We start from the raw sequence: 24279 nt of genomic DNA, 5'->3' as shown, positions 1-24279 counted from the left end.
GAAGGAAGAGAAACTGTGTTACTCAGGTAAGTTTCCAAAAAAGAAGGACTTGTGTTTTCAACGTGAAAAGATTTGGAATCACCATACGTGTTGTTTTCTTCAAGGGTTTTTATCGATGGAGGCTGGGAGTAGAGAGGAACTGCTGCAGTGTTCATAAGGACAACAGCAGAACAAATGTAGAGTTTTCTGGAAAATTTCTCCCAACTTATTAAAAGAATCCGTATGCGTATCCAACAACCGAGCTTGTTGATATATCTATGATGATTTGAAATCTAGGGTATATTGTTTTAACCAGAAAAATGATGATACCGATGCTCCTCTCTTCTTGAGGGGGGATGAGAAGCCTTTTTGATGAGCAAGCATGTTCGCCACCAAAGTTCGAATACGCGGATCAATATGCCTTACTCTTCAGGAAGGAGCTAAAAATCATGTCTTTTCATTACTTCGTATGGTAAATGAGCGTACGTTTGCTTAACCTGGTTTCTAAAACACACTAGCAGCAAGATGGTTGATTCAGGCAGTTTTGGGTGAGTTTCGAATCAAAACTTTCCTAATCTATCACCAAGCTGAATGTTTTATCCTCCTCTGGGATTGCATGAAAAAGTTACGAACTTGTATTATTGTGAATGACCCAGACTACCGTCCGTTGCTATTAAAAATTCATTGGTGTTGGGCTAAGCACTAATTTGGTTGATCCGTTAGTATTGAATGATGAACGACAGTTACCATTAAGCACATAGCAAAAATTGATAGAAAACAAGCAACCATGATGGATGAAATACTCGTCTTCTGCGGGAACAGTTCGGTCCATACAAGGCCATTGTTTTAAACTAACCTTCGTTGAAGCAAGTCACGTGAAAAACCCCCGAGTAGAACTCCAAACCAATGATAGCGAAGATGAGGATTGCGAAGAGGACCAGGATGCCAATCTGCAGCAAGGGTGCCATGGCCTTTAGGATGGAAGTCAATACGACCTGCAAACCTAAAATGCACAGTAGACGTCAACCGTCAACGTAACCGATTTAGTTTGTACCGAACTCCGAGCTTCCAGGTCACTAGCTGAGAAGAGACTAAAAATAATTGATGAAATAGGGAAACGATTGTGTCAAAGTCGATACACTTTCATCATTGTCCTCATTGACAATAGTACCAGCAAGAGATAGCGACATCACCGGTTGACAACCATACCAGGAATGCATACTCCCTTTGCTGAAAATATTTCGAAAGCAGACGTCGTGTTACTTTCTGAGAATTTATGGATTTCAACTGATGCCCATGTTTTATTTCATGTCTGTCACTCACACGTTGGTTCCCTTTCTTTTCATTTTAAAACCTTTCCGATTTCACATTGCTTTTGCTAAGTTGTACGCACTCTTCTCAACAATAGTCAACTCAGAAACGAGAACATGCATTTTAGACCGTCACCAAATACATGATCAGTCTGAACCTGAAAATCCTTAGGACTATCACCCAAAATTTGATGACTATACCAACCCCCGCAGGGCAAAAGGGAATGCGCTGTTCTGGGTGCATTATCACTTCATGAGTAACACCTATGAACAGATGTCCTTCATCAGCAGAGTCCATCTTCCAACATCGTGTATTGCTAATCTATAATTGGTGTTCCATACTTACCTGTGCTCTGGTAGTAAGCTGATTGATAGTTTGAATTAATTAGAAAAGAATCATTTGTCCGCTATTGGGGTTTTGTGTACAGGGACACAGAGCAGTGAATAGGCTGTGACCACACCGAAGGATAGACGGTAACAGCTAACACTCTCTCTGCTAGTTCATGATATATCTTCGCAAGACCAAATAGATTCAGGAAAAGAACCGTATTTACTCAGAAAAGGTGCATTTGTCAATCTAAGCCTTACATGAGTACAACAATCACATCACGCCTCCCACTTTCAGTTAAAACAAGCGAGGATAAAGCGTGCCCGGAAGCAGTCCGTCTGCAGTCCGCTGAGTGATGCATCTATCGGTAGCAGGGTTTGCAAAAAATGACATTCAGTGACAATAAAGCGTTGAGTCCAAACATTCTGAAAGTGGTGGTGTGCTGCTAACATATCTTCAAGAGACAAAAGTCTTCAAAAGCTGAATTCAGCATCGCAACTGGGTGGTCGTCACTGAATCAGAAAAGCCTACCTTGTACGATTATTTGAAAGAATGTGAATCTTGTCAACACTTTTTGTTAGGTATCCCGATGGAGGCTTGTTGACTGGACAAGCGCACACCAGTGTAAACCACCTACCTTCTAGATCGGAGGAAAATCGCACTGAGAACGGCTGAGTAATGTGAGTCAGTGAACACAAGCGTGTCCCACATTAAGACGGAAATAAGGACAAAAGTTATATTCAGACATCCGGAGAACGTTCACAAGATGCATGTCTGAATGATGTGTGCCAGAATCAAGGGCAGGGAGCTTCTTGGTTTCCTGTTAATTAATCAATCAATTAGTTAACTGTCTTGACCATACCGGCGTTTCGCCTCCCCATCCATTTTGTTGTGTCATTCCTGTGGGACTAGAAAAATTTGAATTCCACACTTTACATCCGTATATATATATATATATATATATATATAAATGCATGTATTAAGCATCTGTCTGAAGTCGTAATTGACCCATTCAGTTTGGTATCTCCCAAGTTGGGAAGGAAGAGGGATATACAACGAAAACAATCGATAGTGCTTAAGAAGTGAGCGCATTATACAAACACCCAATTAAAAAATAATCATTCAATCAAAAGCCAAATTACGTATCCACTGTGTTGCAACTATTGTCTAACGTGCACCAATCATTGGTGCAAAGTCAGAACATCTCCCCTGAGGCTACAAGACCTGCAAATTGACCCCAAATTAGGTGTGGCTACTTCCGTTCACAATATGCTCACCTAAATCCTGAAAATGGGATAATAAACAAAATTAAATACGCTCATGTGTATGCTCCGCTATACTCAGAAGCCAACTCGAAATGTGAGATTAGGATGAGGGCCGTGTGCATTGCTATATGTTGCCTGTTCATACTGTGCACGATACATATTCTGCTATTGGTCACCAACCCAACAAAAGTGACGATTTATTTGGAAACGTTTTGCGCAAGTTGTTGGTAAATGTCTGAACTAGATCGCACAGTGTCATACCTGTTCCATAGCAAAGGAAATTCTAATAGTTCCTGCGATTGTCTGTGAGATCAGATTCAGGTTGTATGTGTGAGCACCCAAATCGGTCGTGGAATATCACATTCCACTAATACTGCGTAGAACAAGGCACTGCAGCTACTGTGTGAACCGGCAACTGTTTAGATGGTGTGACTCGTTGAAGGGGGGAATTTTGTAATACAAATACTGTCTCGTGTGTCTCTTCTATATCGTATGAGGGTTGCATGTACGGGGTTGTTCTGTTCGTAGACATAGTTTAGAACTACTGTGTGAATGATTTTCTAAGTGACACCATGCGCTATTAAAAATGAGCTAATTCGCGCGTTGAATTAGCTATGCAACTACAACACACGATCACTCTGGAATTGGAAACTCAGCTTTCGTGCTTTTTTCTACACGAAACCGACTGCCGTGAGGACACTGAACAGCCTAGTTATGCTTCGGATTTCTACCGGACAACAACCGATCTATTCTGGCCATTCATTCCACAAAACTTCCGGGTTGTTTCTCTGTTGCCATTTGAAAACGACTAAACTGGTGCGCACATGTACCGGCTGGTTGCATGCGTACGTGTATAAAAGCCACAGCGCTCGGTATATGGAATCGGTAGGGCGAGCGTTTCCACGCCCACATGATTCGTAGCCGTTTGCTCACGAGGCATGAACAAGAACAAGCTTCCGACCCTGGATATATGAGCAACCATTGTTCCCATGTCTACAAGAACGTGTTCCATATCCCAATAGTAGCATTTGTATGTACCACCGAAGATAGTGAGTTCGATTTCCTGTACAAGATATTTCTCTCTACTCCGAGTTAGTCACACGGGTAAACTGCATACTGCGGAACAGTTGGCTTATGAGTCACCAGGGCATGGTGTGTTTAAATTATTTCAGACGGTTGAATCTACTTAACTTATATACCCTCTTAAAGAAAACTACTCACAAGATTGCTGAAAACTCTTCGACAGCCCACGACCGGTTTCGTCCTTCTTGGGGCTCATCAGGTGGGCGCAGTCCCCGAGTTTACGTCAACCTTATGATCTACTTGGAGCATAACTTGGAATATTTTCGAGAAATACACTCATTTGCAAATCCATTTAGTTTTAACGACAGACCCAACTGAATCTCTCGTTTATGATATTCTACAACTGGATGTGCTGCACACAGGCCGCCTCATATTTCAGTTGGCACGATATTCGAGATATCGCAGTAGATTTTCATAAAGGAGCACAACATAGGGTTGACGGAAACTCGGGAACTGCGCCTACCTGATGAGCTCCAGGAACGGCGAAACCGCTCGTGGGCTGTCGAAGAGTTTTCAGCAAACTTGTGAGTAGTTTCCTCTACGAAAATATACTGCAGTATCTCGAATATCGTGCCAACTGAAACATGAGGCGGCCTGTGTGCAGCACATCCAGTTGTAGAATATCATAAACGAGAGATTCAGTTGGGTCTATCGTTAAAACCAAATTGATTTGCAATTATATACCCTCTGGTTTTGTAACTTTCTTAGAGTAACGAAGGAATTGACCTTCACTTCTGTGTGCGTGCAGTTTCAAACCTTACGCTATGGTCATTTTGGATTCGTAGAAGTCCAACATTGTTGGGTTATGTACCTACCTACGTGGATGATCCATCTGAGTTACACTCTCTGTAACACATTGGTGGAATAATTCAACTCTGGGGAACTAGTGACGCTCCACCGAGGAAGCTCACAAATCTCCCTGAATTACAAGTGCTAGTAAGCAGTTTTGGAAACACTGACCACTAATTCGGAAGCATGTCAGCCACATAACAGTTAGTGATGTCATTGAATGAATAACAGCTGACCGACTGAATGATAAGTGGGTAGAAGTTAAGCATAAGGAGAGTAATAGTCCAGATGTCTAAATCCAGTCGCATATCACGCTTGTATTCCATGCTTCGGTTCGATGGAGGACCAAAGTTCCGGTGTGGGAAGCAGCCTATCATAATTTTGCCTGCGATTTTTCCCAACTACTTGAATAACAAATACTAGCGGGAACAAACCGAAACAAGACTTTTTCAAAATCACTTTTTTTATCCGTCTTGTATGCCGTCCTTGTCGCAAATCGAAACATCTACGGATGAGGTACCTTCTTCTCAGTTAATTGCAGAACTTTAAACAATCCAATGTATGTCACTTCACCGGATCGATTAGGGTTTGGCTTACTTGTAACCCACCGGGAAAACCATCAATCAAACAGACGAACGTGGAACGAGCAGAAAAAAACGCTTGGAATCAAGTCTACGACAAGCGACAAAGCGGGTCGTCAAAAACAGAGTGGTAGTGGTTCGACAGTTGTTCGGTGCCTTAAAATAAATCGGGTTGTTCGATGCAGTCTGTCTACGCGGTTGGTTTGGTTCGTATATGGTGGTTTGTGTGATGTTGACTTATTCAATCGTTTTAAATACGTACATAACTTGTCCCTACTGCTTCACGTGCATTCTTTATTTGAGCACTACATTAAGACCACACAGCGGATTTGACAGCGGTGTAGGAACTAGGTAATTTATGTGACCACTTCAAAACCTCTTTCTGGGAATTTTTTGCTGCTCAGACAGTTTTTCAGACAGTTACTTTTGCTTAGCTTTTCCCCTACAATATTTCTTCTCGAATGGGCTTTTAAGTTCAAACGTGATGCACGAATGGGAGCAGAAAGCAAGCATTTAAAAAAATGGTAGATTCTAGGCAGTATTTGAAGACACTAGATGCAGACTCTTTCACCAGTCTGTTAGGTCGCATATAATGATTATTATGATTTATTCGGGCACTCACCAAATCTATGGTTTGCACACAAACGTGTCTCACAGCTACGGTGCGCTAACTGTGACAAGAGTTTATTATAGGGAGTGATAGTTTTTTGAGAGACCTGCTCAGTTCGTGCCTCTCCAGGTCTCACTCTGTCGCATCCTCGGGGTTTGTCCGCGGTGGAGGCAATAGCTGGTAATTAGTGGGCAAGTCAGGACTGAAAGACCAGTGTCCCAGCCGGTGTCACGTGCGTGCGTACTCTACAGTATCCCGCCAGCACCTGTAACAAAGTGTCAAGCGTCTGTGGCGCTACATGACTCCGAAATTCTGACCAGACTAATCGATCGACAGAACCAAGGTACGTTACTGGGTTCTCGTTCGAGGTGTCAGGTCTTGCGCTGACATCAATCAAGCTGGAACATTTTCAGTCAAAAACTCAGATGTTTCCAGCGCAAGCTGGTGGAGTACTGCTAACACGCTCGCCCTGCATGTCACATGTACGGAGTTCAAAACCCGGACAGGGATGGTGACCCCTAATAAGAGCGAAACTCGAGTCCAGTGCTCCCCCCTTTGGTGTGAGTCAAGTCACGTGAGTGTGCATCCTACAATATCTCGCAACCAGCAACAACTGTAAATCAATTTGCGTTTGAGGAGCGCGTTATGACATACATCATCAAACACGAATCAGTTCTGGTCAGTTGCTATAATTTGTTATAACGAGCCCTCGAACCCAGACAGGTGCTGGTAACTGCATCGGTAGGTTCTGTTCCCTGTTTTACACTTGCTAGACGTGCTGCATTTGTTGGTGGCCAGTAACTTTTCGGATGTGCGTTTGCGCATTATCGGTTTGCACTCTGATGTACTGAAGATTTCCTGAAAAACCGAGTTTTGCTTCCCCGCCTCAAGCCAATCTGCATCAGGCGTCTGCAAAGCAAGTGAAGGAAAGGTTTCTGATCAGTGATACGCGCTTAATACAAAATTCCTTCTATCACTGGTGGGCTTTCGCTGCCCTGCTATATGGAACTATAAATAAAACAAGTTAATCGTTCAGTTGTGGCACCATTTCGGTGTCTAGCATGCCATGCCACCCGCAGGAAACACGAGGGCTGGGATACTGCCAGGTTGCCCAAGCCTAGACAGGGGCAGTCGAGAGGCAGAGGTCGGGTTCGAACTACGGACCTTCCGGTCAGTAGGTTCACGCTCTAACCACTTGGGCCATCTCGCCCCTATATGGATCTCTAACCTCTCAAAATTTAACCCGGTCGCGCATTAAGCAGTGAAAGGAGCCAGTTTGAAATGGACAAATGAATATTCTGAATACCTTACTAAATACATCAAGCATCAAGGAGAAAGCGTGCAAATTCACACAAAAGTATCTTTCACTTGGGATATCTTATCCATGGCAATATCAGAATTCCGATTAACCGGGAATGAAAGGTTTGTTGATGGGCCAGGTAGCCTGACATCCTTGTCACTCATCCCCTTTAGATCGGGGAATATTTTATTGCCAGATATTCTCGTTCTTCATTCAATTCTATAAGTAGTCCAGCAAAAACAGCCGAACCTGCAAATCCAACCAGATGGGGACTTTTATCAACTATCATTTTAACGGCTGCAGCCAATCTCGCTATGTTCTTCTCAAAGCTTTTGCACGCACTAATTTTTTCTTAGTATTTTTGGGACCGAAACTTAGCATTTTACAACAAAATTTGGAAGCATCATCTCAAAAAAACAGAACCACCAGACTGATAATTGTAAGCCGTGTATTCCCCTATGTCGACTTCGTTTAATACCTGATACACGCGAGGCGTAACTTACTTGGAACGCCGGAAACAAGCTTTAGTGGCCGGAGAACACGAACTGCTCGCAGTGTCCGCAAGTTGACTCCACTTCCTGACGTCATAAACATGGTCAAAAACCTGAAAACAGCGAAAAAAGGGAATGTACCTTCTTCTTCAGGCTTCTACAATTTGTGCTATTACACGAATTACAGCATAAGCTATCAAACAGCACGAGAGTTATTTTTTCGTTAACCTAATGGATATGCTATTGGACGTATATTGAGTGTTAAGGGTCATTAGCGGTAAGCACTCTGCCGGCTAAGCTATTGCGAAAAATGCTTCTAACTAGCAAAATAAAAAAATATCACTTTTCTCCTTCATCACCACAAAAACTTCTAGCCAGTCCAACTAATCTCCACTGGAGGCATCTATAATTGACCTGTTGGGGACTCTGTCGACCTGTGCGATTCAGAGTATATACTTGCGGATTGTTTAATACGCGCTTCACATAGATTCCACAGCAAATCTGAAAATTTGAGCCATTTAGGGAACAGTCGAACAATAAAGCCTCGGCGTGTTATATCGGTAAGTCTCCAACCCCAGCTGAACATAATAGTCGATCGTGACCAACGTAGATCATATGTGTCCAAGAGCTCCAGAAAAAGCCCGTTTAGGAATAAAAATGAATGCAGAATTTAATTATCTCCCTATTGCCCTACTGAATATATTCCATCATATCCTGAAAGTTTCCGTTCATCAAATTGCATACAAACTTGAGCACAAAATCAGTTTACCAGAGCCAAAACAGTACGCTGGGACAAGACATTAGGAATCCTCGAAAACATGTCATTTCAGCCGTGCTGCAGAATGAAGACCATCCGAGTGACTTTATCGAAGAACACGGGATAAATTTGGAAAGGCAAAGGAAACGAAGTGATGCAACTAAAACACGGTTGTCATCGCTGTACGGTTTAAAATCCAAATCGTTCAGCTGTACACTTTTTCGGCGTCCAGCTGGCATGCCACCAGAAGGCAGCAGGGGGACTGAGTCACCGCCAGGTTGCCCAAGCCTAGACAGGGGAAGTCCAGAGGCAGAGGTCGGGTTCGAAACACTGACCTTCTGGTCAGTATATTTGCGCTCTGAAAACTGAACTATCTCGTCCATCAGGCCCATCTCGCCATCTCACAGTACCTTTTAAAGGGTGCCAAAGTGACAGGTGAGAGCAGCGGCGACTGAAGCGAACTTTCGCAACAGCACTCTATGTTGTCACTAGCCTTGTTCATGAAGATAAAGCAAACAATGACAGAAACCCACCTGGACGAGAGAACTGGTTAGCTCTTGCTCTGTTTACCTTTTCAGTGCGCTTTCGGTAACAGATACCCATGAAAACACCCAAAGAATTTAGTCCTTAGTAGCTTAAAACTTCTGTCCAGTTTGGTCACTGGAATGCAACGAGGACAAGCAACTAGAAACAGTCACTCCATCATAAGTCGTCAAAACAAAAGCTATCTATTACACTGCCGAGTTATTGACTATTCCAAGCTGTACGTTTCATGTGTGCAATCAACTGGAATTTACGGCAGCCTTGTCTTGATAAGTCCATGGTCATATCTACAATCCTATTACTTTTACCCAGCCAGATCTGGGTTCTAATGAGCTTTGCCCCTTATTTGCAATTTTACTGGTCCATCTGTTCGTCTGCCTGATTTTGAAATTATGTAGGCTGCTGATGAAGAGTACTCAGCAGCTGAATTCAGTTTCTTTTACTGTCATTTGATACCATGAAGTTTACGAAAACATCAGCTTTTGGGCAATGTGCCCAAACCCCTCCACAAAAAAAAACAACTGGTGATCTCTGATTCCGACGGCACAATATAAATAGTGGGTGGTAAAATATCCTCGCTTCCTTTTTCCTTCATGCTAATGAGATGGCCACCTGTTGGAATGGATGAGGCCACAAATTGGTTATTTTTTCGATCAGCACGCTCTACTGTCTTTCCGTACGTGCTGAATATCCAGACTGACAAACTGTATTGTTATTCATGTGTTTTTTAGGTACAGCCGAAAGACGGAATGTAATATTGAAGCAGAAGCCACTGTCTCTTTTCGGACAACTGTAGGGCTCATTCACCCACTTCCGAGGCCTTCTAAACACATAACTTAATAATGTGGAAGGACAACCGACAGTAGAGTTGAAAAATTTCGCTTCAGACGAACTCACGGTGGTTGTGGACACAAGTGGACTGAGGTCTACAGGCAAGAAAAGTAAAACACACCTGCACATGAATCGGGAATAACACTGTGGTACAAAAATTACCCGTTCTTTTATGAGCTAAATTTTAATTATGGGATTGTGATTTTCGAAAATGCGTAGATTGGAAAACCAACTCTGTATCTGAGCAGTTTTGATTCATTTAGGCGTGTCTTGATCTGCATCTATTTTGTTGTCTTGGGCGGCTGAGAAATTTGGGACTAATTGCCACGCGTAGTTGTTAGACGAGAGACAAACACCACTTTTTGCAGAAGGACTGTCAGAACACAACTGCCACAAAAAAGTCGTATGCTTAGATCACTTTCGACCTAGGCTTCAGCTGCTGCACACGCAAACAGCTTAACTTCAGGTTACCCTGGAAGTAATTGTGAACATTTTTAAAGTGTGCGTGAAGTGAGTGGCAAGTGCAAATTCTGCTAAAGATTATCAAGGAAAACGAATATATCAGAAGTTTGCGGTACCTTTTTACTTGACTGCGTAGAATAAAAATTGTTTGAGAAGCATTTCTTTGATGACAAATCAAACCGTACAGAAGATAAAGCATTATTTGAAATCACGGACAGTCTTGGAAGACACTGTGGTAGGATGACGAATCCGAATTAGAGGAGTGCTAGTCAGTCTCTTACGCCAGTGGGCTTGCATTGTTCTGGTGGACCGACTAGACGAGTATCAAAACGCGTAAAGTAGCCTTAGGTGGCCTTGGAACAAAAATGACATACAGTGATCCCGTGACTCAGCTAACGGAGTCCAAATATCATGCTCGGTCTCCAGAAGCAACAAGCTTGAACCGCTTGGTGTATATGAGTCAGGAAATTGCGTCCAAAGCAAACTCGCCTGTTTCAACTTCCACTTAGAGATCACTTGCGATCAACACGAATGCTTTGGCTTGTCCTTAGCGTAGTGTTAGAATCAGGATTCCTGTTTTCTCTACTGTTCACAGTTTTGGCCGTAGTGCTACAGTTGCTTCGCAACTTCCACTCCAGTATTAGGTTTTGATATTTTTGCTCACCTATTGCTCGGTGATCCTAAATCTTTTTGTTTAAGTGTTGCCGAAATCCAGCACAATACAATTTATAATAAAACAATATAAATATATACATATACAAGTATGAACATATAGATGTATAATAACATAAATATAAATACATATTTCAATTTACTATATTATAAGAAACATAGGATCTCTACCGCTAAACAACAGCTGAATTTTTCAATTTATATCCATGTACCCCTGCTCACATTGTATATTCCGTCCAAGCAAAAATTTGTTTGGATTTAGGAAATTCTATTTTGATCTGGTAATCCAGAAAATAAAAATAGTCAATCATGTCTGAAATGGGCGAACAAAAAAATTAGACTCAACTTACAAGGAAGCGGGATATTTAAAAATTCTTGCTCCCTAGCCTTGTTTTTTTTGCAAAGCAGGATACTCGCATTTCGGCCGTAAGCGTTTTCAAGCGAGTGTGTGGGCAAAATCAAGCAGGACATAATTGATGAGCACCATTCGTTGATAAACTCATTTCAAGTTACTGGACAGTAGCCTGATGTAGCCTACAAAATCTGTTTGACTCGGTCCTCTGAGAATTTGTCAAGCACTCAAGTATCCTGGGCCTTACATTGCCTTGGCAACAGAGTTTGAAACTTTCGGGCTGTTGTAACAACTATGCGCGGTGCGCCTTTTGGATTTCACTTTGTTCGGTGCTTTTCGTGATTTTTTTTCTCGCCTTATCAATGAGTTTTATTCGTATATTTGTTACTCGAGATGGCTGGATAATAGGTAGGATAGGTCGACTATGATCACCGTATCGGTCATTGCAACTAAACGTGTTGTCAGCATGCAAAAAGGAAGAGAATTGACTGAATATTGCTTGTGGAGGGTGGAATATTGTCCAACTCTATTCCTTAGAAAAGATGGGTAGCCCACAAACAGTGTACTGCACTGACACAAAAAAACCGTCTGGTCGCTCCTATGCAAGTTATTGTTCTATCTTATTGAATCAGCTTGCAAAATCTCTTAGAAACTTAATTCAGATCCACTTGTTATCCCCAGGGCAAGTTGAAAAATTCACTCAAGTAAGGCAAAACTTACCCGGTTACAACAACAATGAAGTCGAGAATATTCCAAACGTTTCGTAAATATGACCCGCTGTGCAGTATGAATCCCAGAGCGATGATTTTCAGAGAGGCCTCAAAGGTAAAAATACCCATAAAGTATTTCTCGGTCATTTCCTGTTCGACGAAAAAGAGAATAAGTTGCGTTAAGCAGGTTCCTCACGTCAGTTTTTCGGAACGGAGCGGGTTTGAAAGTGTTACAACACGGTTAGGATCTCATGATATTGTTGCTTAGAAATATCAGATTGTATTGCTAGTTCGCGTGACTGGCGCAAGCTTCCCGCTTAGACAGTGAAAATGGACGATGAGTCAATGCTACGTTTGCAAGTTCCTATGTGGCTGTGACCATACATCTTATCGTTCATCATCGGTGACCTCTTCACTAAAGGTCTTCTGCGATTTTGCCTTGAACCATAACTTGGTGTCCGCTGGTTGCTCCAACCGAGGCTACAGCGGGCTTTTAGCCGGGCCACCTGACTTGTTCTGCTACTTCGGATTGTACTTCAGCTAGATACCACGATGCAAGTGAGAATCCGGACAGGTGCGATAACAAGACCGTGAGCCCATTTGTCCCGCTCTCCAACTGCAGCTAAATCCGGTCGATGAGGAGTGAAGGAACCAGTTATACATCTGCCAAGGTAGTAAGTAACTGACTAGGTAACTGGTCGTAGGACGTGTTTTCACAAAAGTCAGCATGGCAGCACTAGACATCGGAAAGTCAAAGTCCATTAGGGTGAACGTTTGGTCAGGTCATTCGGACAGTGTCGGTCAAACTCAGCTGTGGATCCGACCAAATTACTTAACTACGCAAGCACAGTTCTTGTGACTGCCATGAGGTCCAGTAAAGGTCAATGATTAACGTGAGTGACTCTCCAACCTAAATTATTCAACAAAACATATCTTTAACTAAATCAAGCGGGAAAATGCTGGCAATGTTTTGTATTGTGAAGAAATTCTAGTCAAGGGGTGCATCTTCATTTCCTTCGGATCTTTTGCGTCTACAAGACAAATAACACTTCACCTGGATCCATATTTGCATGTGGTCCCATCTCCGTCTTCGGAAACTTCCTGGAATGGTACACTAAAACTGTCATCTACCAGGCTAGTGACATTTGGTGGCAGCAGCGTGTTCACTTAATTACGTGCAATGTGGGTCCGCTCGGTATCTGGTTTCTGAGTCATGTCAATTGCGACAGTGAGATTTCGTGAAATTTGTGCTTGCATCGTCGTTGTTCGACCGAGAGCAGTCACTCACTTTTCGATGAAATTAAACCGTTTTCCATCCCATGTATGGGGGCTGAGACATGGGTGCTGATGTACTTTTATCCAAACGTGATAAGTATCTGGTCAATATTGTGTGCACTGTGGCTAAAATCAATTTGGTCTAATCAATATTGTGTGCACTGTGGCTAAAATCACGGATGGCGTGGTAGGTGAATGGCTAGTTGCTGGTTACAAAAAGGCGTTTGCTTTACGGTTGGAGTTGCAGATGCAGGGGCTTTACGACAACAGCAACTTGAGTCAGCAGTTGAGCTGCAGCCAAACATCTTAAGAGACGGCTGTGGGTGGAATGGAACGGGCGTGGATTATTACTTGTCAAGGTCAAACAATGCTATTAAGTAGACACTGAGTTTTACCTTACCTGGCTTGGAGGAATCAACTACCTTAAAAGTGAAGCGACCAATCAATTCCCCCACAATGAATGTTTCCAGTATCCTCGACCTAGGTTCACTAGTTAGTCTGTAAGTTAGAAGTTGATGTCGTGGGCATTTTCGACACGTCAGACTCCTTATATGAACAAAATGTTTCACTTGGGGGTGCACAAAGTGTCAACATACCAGAGCATCTTTAAGCCGAAAAATAGCCAGGCTCGCCATACTGCACTCGTAGATACCAAATGGGCAACATTGGGGGCGCAATATCCGGGGCACTCAATCCAGTCGGGATGAAATTTTCTATCGCCAATCCCAAAACATTTGTTTAAATTATCGACAATTTGACTTATTCACAGGGTAAAAAGCATGCGTTGGGGTTCTTGCTGGTCGCTATCATCACGAGGAGGCACCCACAGCGAGAAAGGGTTCTGGCATTTGCAGGTGATTCTTTGAAGAAGCGAGTGCTGTAAACAGTTTTTAGGACACGTGTATGTTGTCTAAATCGTAAAAATGACCAACGTATTAGCTTCATGTTAAAAATACTGTCGATGACTGCGAAACGCACTATAGCCACATTGATCCCATAGTCCTTGAAACAAAAATACCACCTGACGGTATACGTAAACATAGCGCTTTTTTGTGTCTCGTACACCACTTTTACGATTGTAACGCTTCCAAAGGTCAAATTCTACGTACAGCTTTTTCGCTAAAGACAACGAGACAGACTGATGCGTTTCGTGCGTGACATTAAACAGGATTCAGCTAATTCAATTACGACCAATTATATGGATTCAAGTGCTGATCAAATTTTGTACATCTGATGCAAAGCTGGTTCGGTCTACCACAGCCGACGCGAAATACGCACTATTTGCAGCCGAGTTTTCCTCGGTGATCAAGCAGTCATCCAGCGAATTCTCCTACTGGCTGGATGGTGACGCTGCCAGAATTCTCACACTTTTATTTGCGAGTGGAAGTGATTATTTGTTGTGCTCTAAAACCATAAGGCAAGCATCAATGAGACGCCGAATCAACGTGGAATCCAGCTAGTAGGTCGGGCTGGGCTCGGGCTGACTGCCCAAGTGAACCACCGTTTTAATTAGCAGATGTTTGACAGAGCAGACAGCGAAAAGTCAAGAAAGTACTTACCAATTTTTCGGAGAGAGGACGCTTGTCTTTGCTTGGCAAGTGCACTTCCATTGCAAGACATACACAGTTGGCTATGATGGTGAACAGAACCATGTACTCAAACGGCGTACACACGCACATGGCCAAATAGCAAACGAGGAGATACTGGTTAAGGGTAAAAGCTGTGGGAAAGAATATTGTCTGGAAATTTTCAATAACACACAATAAACCGGAAGTATGAAAATTACGTTCATCCACATGCTGAGTGAAACAACACATGAATTATTTTTGTGTTTTTCACCCCTTGGAGTTCGATACTTGTCCAAAGCGGAAAATAATGTACCCTATTTATGTAAAAATATCTAAGCCCTAGATAGGCCCCTACGTGTATCTATGTAAGTTTCAGACATTGGAACGGGTGTGGAATACTTGTATCTACCCTACCCCCTCCCACACACAAAGTAATCACATCAATGTTTGCTTCCGTTCTCATGAAGTCTTAGAACTTTACACAATTCTTTTGAAACATTTCGGAACTGTTCAGGATTGCTGTCTGCTAATAAAACAGGAAAAACTTCCCAGAATCGTCAAATTATATTTTGAAATCCAGCGAATGGTTTGCATGGAAGGTCTGTTGTAGAGAGGTAGAGCTGTTGAGCTAGATGGATGAAGTTTTTAGCTGGAAAGTCTTACAATCCTGACCGAAAGCATAAATGCAAGAAAGCTTATGGCATTTAAAAAAGAGATTAAAGGCTTAGTGAGGATCAGGAATGTTCAGCATTGAAAAAAAACCTCTTTGAATGTGAATGAAGTACAAATTTCGCTTTTTTTCATTTAATTTAATACTGCCACTTGAACACTTTGACAAGGGTAGAAAAACTAATGCATTTGGTCACGTACTCACATCCGTCTACGGATGTGACGACAAACAGAACCGGCGCACGAACTGGCTGATCATAAACGCTTGCAAAGATGAGTGGTTTTTAATGTTCGATGATGCTATACTGAATATCTCAGTAGCCAAAGTCCCCGTTAATTTTTTCACGGTAATCACGCCAGCGTCTTCAGTCATACTTTGCGTATCCAGAGCTTATATGACCGTCCGGCCAGGAAACCTGCTTTCATCCGAACAAGATCGGGAAACGATTCGATCTTATAAAGTAGTAATAATGTGCCATTTTCTATTTAAACAGCACCGTTATCGAAATGGATGTATGATATTTTTGGCTTCAAAATTAAGCGGGAATAATGAAAAAATAGTGAAGTCAGAAAAGAAGGAGTCACGTCAACCGTCTTGCTGGTGAGTGCCACAAAATTTCATGTGTTATCTCACGCAACCACTCAGTTTGATTCAAAACAGAATAACACATACGACTGCTACGTGCGCAAAATGAGAAAGAAAAATAAAAGGTAGAAATTTATCGATTACGGTGCTGACTCGTTCTACAGTCTGAGTGTATTTTACCAGTAGATTGCATGCTGTTTTCAAGCAGATGGGTATTTACTTCTCATCTTTTGTCACAAAGGATACAATGACATGTTGAATTTTCACTTTGCACTTGGACCTTTTGGTAGTGAGCTGAAAATCTATGACCCACTGGCTATTCTATGGTGCTTGAAAAACAACTAAAATAACGTTGCATTCAAGTGAGAAACCTCTATGGATCCGAATATTAAGGAAACACCGCGTCAGCGTTATCAGTAAATTTAGGTAGACATACCTTTTAGTATGGCAGGATACAGGAAATGTTCCGTAATATACTGCTGGGCATGTCAGTCCTAACCACAACTGGTATTGTGGGGAAACACTGTGAGATGCGAGCACTAGATTTGTTGAGTATGTTGAAAAAACAGTGTCTCACAAACAAGCTCTCGTCCTAGGGGAAACTGAATGAGAGACCTTTCATCGCCATCTGAGCATCCACTCTCATGCTGACTAATGCGTCTAGGCACAATAATAGATGCGCCCCTTGTATCATTCTGACCTTTCGAACTGGAGCGGTTAAGCAACAGGAACAAAGGTGTAAGTCACCTCGCTGTCGACCTTACTTTTCAGATGAACTTGGATGATTAAATTGTGACCACAGACATTGGAAGTCTGCTTTGTAAACATTTCGCTTTCTAGCTCTGTTCCTGTCGTGTGAATTTATTCACAAAATCAAGTGAAATATTGGTGAGGTTCTCGGCCTAATACCAACCTAGTTCATATTTCCAGAAAAATGTTGGATCCAATCTCACATGTATGTTGTTTCCTGAGACCAGCTGGTTGGGCATGTAAAGCTGAAAACTCAGTTAAACTTGGGTTTTCTTCTTTCATGCGCACCGAGCAGCTAAGTTTTTTTATTGTTCTGTCATCCTAGAATGTTGTTCAGACACCTTCCTATGAGCGAATGCAGTATGCATGTCATGAGTAAAACAATCGTTAACACCTTACGTAGTTAGTGGCAACAGGAGCAAACAACAATTGGCAATGTACGCAGTACGGGAAGGTGGCCTTGGCCTAGTTTGGAGGCGAAGCCGACATAGTTGTTGACACACGGAATGAAATATTGATTTTTTAAAATATCTTTTGCAAACCCTGTCACCTACGCGATGAGTTGACTGAACAATGTACGGTTATGAACTAAAGTCAGATTGAATAACATCTAATGCTTGGATCAAATCTGGTTCATGCGCTGGAACGAAATAACTAACGGCTTCTCAATAAATGGGCCAGTTACGTTTGCACTACTCAAAAGTTTATCGATATCCCAAATATCGTAGCAACTGAAAAATGAGGCGCCCTGTTAAAGCAAATTCACTTGAAGCAAATCAACTTCCCCCACTCGGGCCTTCCGTCAAAATCAAATTCGTGTGCAAATGCGTGTATTTATCAAAGCTAAAATACACATTCTTGCGGCCAGAATCAACATTCAAGTTGCAACTTAGGTAAGATGTTTGGATTTTTTTACGTATTTTAAACACTGAAGTACAAAAGCAGTCCCAGATGAGCGAAAAAAATAAAACAGACGGAGTTTTTGTGGAACAACTACTTGAGCTATTCCCGCCGTTTCATGGTGAACCAGTGGCTAAGCCATGGTAAACGCCCCTTACTTTCCCGGAAATGATGATGACTTGCACTGAATGCATCTCCGACAGTCTCATCCAAAAGCGCATTTATCCCTAAATAGTTACAAAGGTGGTTCGACCCAAATGTGCCTGTCTTTCTTTTTTAATTGTCAGTTAAAAAGAGATATTTTACTCCTAGGATTTCGCAAACGTCATCGCTTACATCGAGTTTGAATTCGGAAGTCAGACCGCCCCCACCACAATGTTGAAGTACAGATAACAATAAAGAACAACTAAAAATGCGAGTAATTTCGATTTCTTTGTCCCAAATTTAATGGCTTAATAGTGACGTAACATTTCCATCTGTGTGTTGGTGAAGTTAACCAAGTTTGTGCCAGAATCGTATTGTGCTATTTAGCTACTCGAAAGTAACTCCTCAAGCTTCTTTCTATTTTGAGATGATCGAACTAGGACATTTATTTCATTGGGGACGCGGACATAAGCATCCACTAACTTGAGAGCAGTCCTTATCAGCCTCCTGATTCATGTTCAAAGGGCCAAATGTCGATTATTCATGCGAAACAGCTCAGCAAATATGCATACGTTCCATTCCTGCTGTAAGCTGAGTAGCTTGGTCAAAAAAGGTTTTAAAAAAAAAACAGGAAATCACACATAGGTTCAGCATGGTGAACGGTGTAGCCGTCACCCACTCGGATGAAAGCAGAGCAGTAGAGTCATGCACTGGGTCTCATCGCTCTTTCTGAAATTGCGTGGACGCAATATGTTGGCCACCGAAAAGTTCACAGGAAAGCACTTCTTTACTTCCTTGTCGTGCGTACGAAAAACTATGTATGCACTTCCGATGGTCGCATTCCGTACAAACCAACACAAATCTACACAGTAAAAGAACTTGCACATTTGGAACAAACTTGGCAGCAAAACACCAACAACAAGCCCCTTGTGGTTTAAATACTTTTGCTCTTTTTATTTCGAGTTCGTTTTTTTTATTTTTGGGTTTTCATTTACTCGCTCAGAGACTAACCCATGCGCACGTATGCAGTCCTTCAAAAAATCAGTAACATGATGCATTAAACGGAAATTATAAGGCTCGTTATTGAGCAATCGTAACCGAAAAATACAATATTCTAAGTGAGAAAATTAGGCATTTCTAGTAAAGCTGCAACCCAACTTAAATAATTTGAAGCCAAGGTTAAACAAAACCACCTCAAGCTTCGCAAACTGAAGAAACCAGTTTTGTGAGGGACAATTCGGGGACAATTTTTATGGTTTATCCATATCAGTTAGTAATGTGTCGACAAAAAACGATATGTCATGTTTAGATTCCTCCGAACTCCGAGCAAACGGGTGAAAATCACAGAGGGATTTTACAGTCTTTCAGTGAAAAATCTCTCCCAGGATTGTCACATTTTTTATTATTTATTTTAGTGTTAAATCATATGAGCTGACAGCTCGTGATCTAGCTTTATGACAGCCGGACAGCAATGCAGTTCGTTTCTGCAGAGAACTGCGAAACGGACAGCTTGTATTTGAATCTGAACCGTATCGGTGAATACACAAGTATGATGGAATTGAAATCGTTCTTATTGGACTGAATGGAAAATGAACAAACCAAAGGTTTGCAGCTTTTCGAATAGTAGGACTGAAATGGCATACAGAAACTAGAATTTCAACTGTATTAAATACAAACTGTGGCTAGGATAAATGGTTTTACTTTGGAAACACCCGCAATATCAATCCACTCACTAACATGTTCTTGTTCATTCAGCTCAGCTACTTTCATGTTTAATGTAACTAGGCTGTTTTAAGCAACATTTGGTGGGGTCCTGATAAAGTCTGCGTTTTTCTTCCTATTAGGACTCATCAGCTGGAAATTTCTATAGGTGTAACGGTGATACTATTGATGGGGGGCACGCGAGTAGTATGTGTTGTCCGTGGAATTTTGCTTTGCGTCTTTTGAAAAGGGAAGATCTGTTGCGGAATTCGTGGAGTCACTTTGTAGCATTTGCTTGGACTTGAGCGAGGAATGATTGGAGTCAATGAATCCCCAGGAAAGTTCAAGAAGACGCGTTCGGAAGAAGATGGGTGTCCAGCTTTTGTAAAGGAGATGCTTCCCTATTCAATGGCCTGTAACCAGTCAGTTAGCAGTTCTTAATAAATAACTCCGCAGCAAACGCCTTCTTCCTTTCATCGGTATCGGTCACTCCCTTCCATCTAGGTAATGCCTTCGCTCGGCGGTTTGTGCAGTGGATGAAGGTGCGTTAGATGTGTGATTTGACCGAATCTTTTAATTCCTGATTAGGTTTTACGGAAATCCTTGGAATACCCTTAACTGGGATGTCTCGCAAATGCAGAATTAACCGTTACTTTTCCAAAGGATATCGTCAAATTCATGGACATACTCATATCAAACAGCAATGCTGTATTCACTGGCAACTTCCGCACACACGGTGATCAATCAAAGTAACAGAACTGTTTGAATTCACGCCCAGACAGAAGCGTGAACTGTGCTTAGTGCTTCGCTGATCAGCAGTAACAACGAACGCAAATTCACAGTTTAAATTTTCAGATTAAGTTACAGGATAACAAAACCACCATTTGTATAGTTAAGCACTCGTTTGCAAATTAAAACAGTGGTGTTGACAGATTCAAGCAAAACATCGTCTGAATGTGCCAATTAAATGTTTCATTAATTTCCAATAGGAACGATATTCGGTCAAAGAATATCAGTCTCACCTTACCACCATTAGTTCGTAAATGAATCATCAACTTCACATACCTTCAGTTAGGTTCTAAAGTGTAAACATGACTGATTAAAACATTTGAGGGGTTCAGAAAAGGCGAAACCGGAACCCAGCTGTTTCGGGTTTTCCCAGATCTCCAAATTTATGCCACTCCAGGGAGGACGCAGATTTATCGCCTCAAAGTATTCGACACCTGGCACTTGTAACATACCAGCACATGTCTTTGCGGGCATGAAACTTCGCATTTACTCGGTCAGTTTACGGTCATGAACACACAATCAAGTACTTTTGTGCGTACGATCCAAATGAAGCTACTTAAAAACTGACTGTTGACCCGTTCGCCAAGCTCAGCAGACGTTTCGTCGTCATTCAAGGGAACATTATCAGCAAACACTATGGATAAAGTAGCCCGAGCTACCAGAATTCTGACACGTTGTCAATCCACATGACGTCCCAGAAACTGGTTTTCGATACTACTGAAGAGATTAAGGTATGTGATAACAATCGCGTCATCGACCGAACCCAAGAACGACAAAGCCTCAATGAGGACAAAAATAGGTTCAAAAACGCGGACAGGTCTGACATCCATGAACTAAGTTCGAGTTATGGATTTCCGAGGCTCCTATCAAATGGTTAACTATAAACTAGAGTATGTGATCGGGAAATAGTGACCAGAGGCTTGAGTGATGCGGTACACTGATTAGATTAAAAGTCGAGTCTCTTTCTTGTCGATAGTATGAGGTAACTTGGAAATTCAGAGAGTTAAGTTGATCCATTAGGAGTAGCTCAGAAGCACTGTGCTGGCGTTTCATCCTTATTGTAAATCACCAGCAGTAAGTATCTCAAGAAAGTCCAGACTGTTTCGAACGCGCGATCACGGGTTAATGGTTTGAACATCAAAGCTTTTGGCTACGGGCGGCTAATCATCAGTGTAATGAGCTCGCGCATAGAAAGGATAGGTTACCACTCACTTTCCAATCACGGAAGGCACGTGGTCACGTGCTACCCGAGTGTATATTTCAACTGGAAATTCCTCGCTCGCCACTTGACAAACATTCTTCCTTCTGAGCTTTTTATAGATTTTGTCCTTGCTCATGCCACAATTTACTCAGCTTTCCTACAACAGCACCACACTTGTATTACAACCTGTTGTCAAAAGACACTAGGAGGTATCCTTTCAGGGGCTCGTATTCGTTTTCAACGGTTCAATCTTCCAACGTAAGCGATTTCTTATATACTATAACATGTATTATAATACAAAAAGCAAATAGGACAAAGGAGTCACTGATAGCACAGCGCATACTACCCAAGTCTTAAATACCCTCTGAGTAACAAACAAACTCCACACACTAACCGAATTGACTCTGTGGAAAAACTGAACAGCTGGAAGTCACTCTCCGTTTACATGTAAACTATTTGTGGACATGTCACTTGAGAAACACGTTACGAACATGTTCTCATGCATTATTCCAAGAAAATGGATTAAGGTGATTGGACCGGAACTACTGAACTAATTCACAGACGAAGGCACTTCGGTTACGTTGAGCAAAGTCTTGGGAAGGAGAACAATCTGCGAAAGTGTAACTTATGTTGGTCGAATCAAACAGGATGGCTTCGAGATGCAAAACTTGAGTTTGTGAAAGCGAAGAGACACAAAAATAGTGGAAAACCCCTCAGTAACTCCGTTTTATCATCGGTGTGAAATACTCCCCTGGCAATTGAACGCCATAATGTGACCATACAAATTAGTCCCCTGGAGTGCTGATAAGTTACCGAGCTGGAATGATTTTTAGGTTAACTTATGCTAGGGTCCATAAAAGCTGAGGTGGGTTAGCCTGCCGAGCCGAGAACTTGACCGTTTGTGAATAGCTTCGGGTTGCCACGCTCCCGTCACCCGCCTCGTTGCAGATAATGTAACCTAATTAGCTGGTCGTATATGTGGAGAATCCTCGAGGATCAAGGGTCGTCCAGACAAGACATTTGTAATAGCTCTACGTGCACATTTCGTAAATAATAGTAACTGCCCTCAGTAGTCAGAGCGTTTGTTGCAGTGAGGTTGTGTCTGCTTTCTGATATTCCTTTGTTCCAGTGCGACCTCATTCTAAAGAGGTCTCCCTCACTCTACAGCCTCACCTATGTCTAGGCGTGAAGCTGTTCTGGGTTTTACCTAAGAACTGGAGAGAGCGAATGTTCCATTTGTCGATTTAAATCAGTGTGACCTGCTGAGTAGCTTTGCTCGAGAGCAGTCAGCACTGGGTGGACGGATACTACTTGGTTTCGGTCAAACACATCGAGCAATGTACGAGATAGAATCAGTTTCCCACTAAACCTCCCTTAGGGGAAGTGGTTCTGAACACCGAATCTCGCTACCCTTGTAACGGTAATAGCACTGATGGGAAGGCACGCGAGTATTATGTGTTGTTCGTAGAATTTCGCTTTGCGTCTATTGAAAAAGGGAGATCTATTGCGGAATTCGTGGAGCCACTTTGTAACATTTGCTTGGATTTGACCGACGAATGATTGGAGTCAATGAATCTCCAGGAAAGTTCAAGAAGACTCGTTCAGGAGAAGACGGGTGTCCAATTTTTGTAACTAAGATGCAAATTAAAGTTTTGCTTCCCTGTTCAATGATCTGTAACCGGTCAGTTGGCATTTCCTAATAATAACTCCACAGCGAAGGCCTTCTTCCTTTCACCCTTCCCAATAACTGTTTAATATTGTACCTTCCTTTTAAATTGACAGAAAACGTCTAGCGAGAATCACTTAAACGCAACTTTTTAACATGGGTCAGGAAGAGGTTCGAATGTCTTCAGAGAATGATTATGGTGTTCCTGAAATTGAGTTGGACCGTATGGACCGTTGGTTGGTCTCCGTTCCTAATGTAGTAGAATAATAGCCACCTCTGAATCATTCCAACTTTCAAATTAATACGAGATTCTCTAGCAAGGCCTGACAACTTCTTTTCTATCTTATAGCATGGAGTTTGGAATCCATCATATCATGGTACACAGGTAGTCAAGGTTTGTGCAGACCTATGTTGGTAATTTTTAGAAGTGAACGATTGTTGCTGCCTTTAAGTGCGAACACTAGTTGCCATGGTTACACTGCACCTGTAGGAGTATGGTGAGCAGGCATCCGTTCTGGATTGGTTTGTTACATCGAGGTATGTCGATGAACCCCTGCTCACAATAGGTGATGCCAGCGGTTTCCGGTGATGCGTATGTGATCCATCTTGACATCCTGTATCCGTTGTAAATCCGAGGAAATATCAACGGAGGGCAAATAGAAGGGACAGTTCTGCAGCTATACGTATGCCCAACTGATGAACAACAAATGCCGATTCAAGTGAGTACAGTGGAACAACTGAACCCCATAGTGCATACCAGGCGGCATTTGGGGAGCCACATCACTCAGAAGGTACATCCTAGATACATACACATGGCTGGCTAATGGCAACCGTCCTTCAGATAGGCGTGAGCTAAGACGGTCGTGGCGAGCAATCATAGCGCGTTCCGGAAAGTAAGGGGCAAAAGGTGCTTTGTCATGGTAGCCCTGGTGATAACGGTTTTGTAGGTTCACTACGTTGTCATTCA

The 24279-nt window shown here is 42.2% G+C and overlaps 2 protein-coding genes across 2 annotated transcripts in view; both read right to left on the bottom strand.

Moving 5' to 3' along the window:
- Positions 1-2328, bottom strand: part of T265_10559 (hypothetical protein) — a gene marked incomplete at both ends in the record, with an annotated part of 113832 nt that extends 111504 nt beyond the window's left edge. Inside the window, 2 exons of the mRNA XM_009176961.1 lie at positions 836-982; positions 2255-2328. Of these exons, the coding sequence (XP_009175225.1) occupies positions 836-982; positions 2255-2328 (221 nt within the window). The remainder of the gene's footprint in view (positions 1-835; positions 983-2254) is intronic.
- A 2007-nt stretch (positions 2329-4335) lies between these two features.
- Positions 4336-24005, bottom strand: T265_15185 (hypothetical protein; the record flags this gene model as incomplete). Its single annotated transcript, XM_009176966.1, has 7 exons — positions 4336-4542; positions 7019-7156; positions 7749-7849; positions 8599-8781; positions 12074-12213; positions 14898-15041; positions 23797-24005. Coding segments are annotated over 7 exons (1041 nt in total), but the record flags the coding sequence as incomplete, so codon positions are not given.
- Positions 24006-24279: the final 274 nt, after the last annotated feature.

Source organism: Opisthorchis viverrini (assembly GCF_000715545.1).
Source record: "Opisthorchis viverrini unplaced genomic scaffold opera_v5_384, whole genome shotgun sequence".
Classification (NCBI taxonomy): Eukaryota; Metazoa; Platyhelminthes; class Trematoda; order Opisthorchiida; family Opisthorchiidae; genus Opisthorchis; species Opisthorchis viverrini.
Note: the sequence above shows the minus strand (reverse complement) of the source record. Positions and strands in the feature narration are given on the sequence as shown.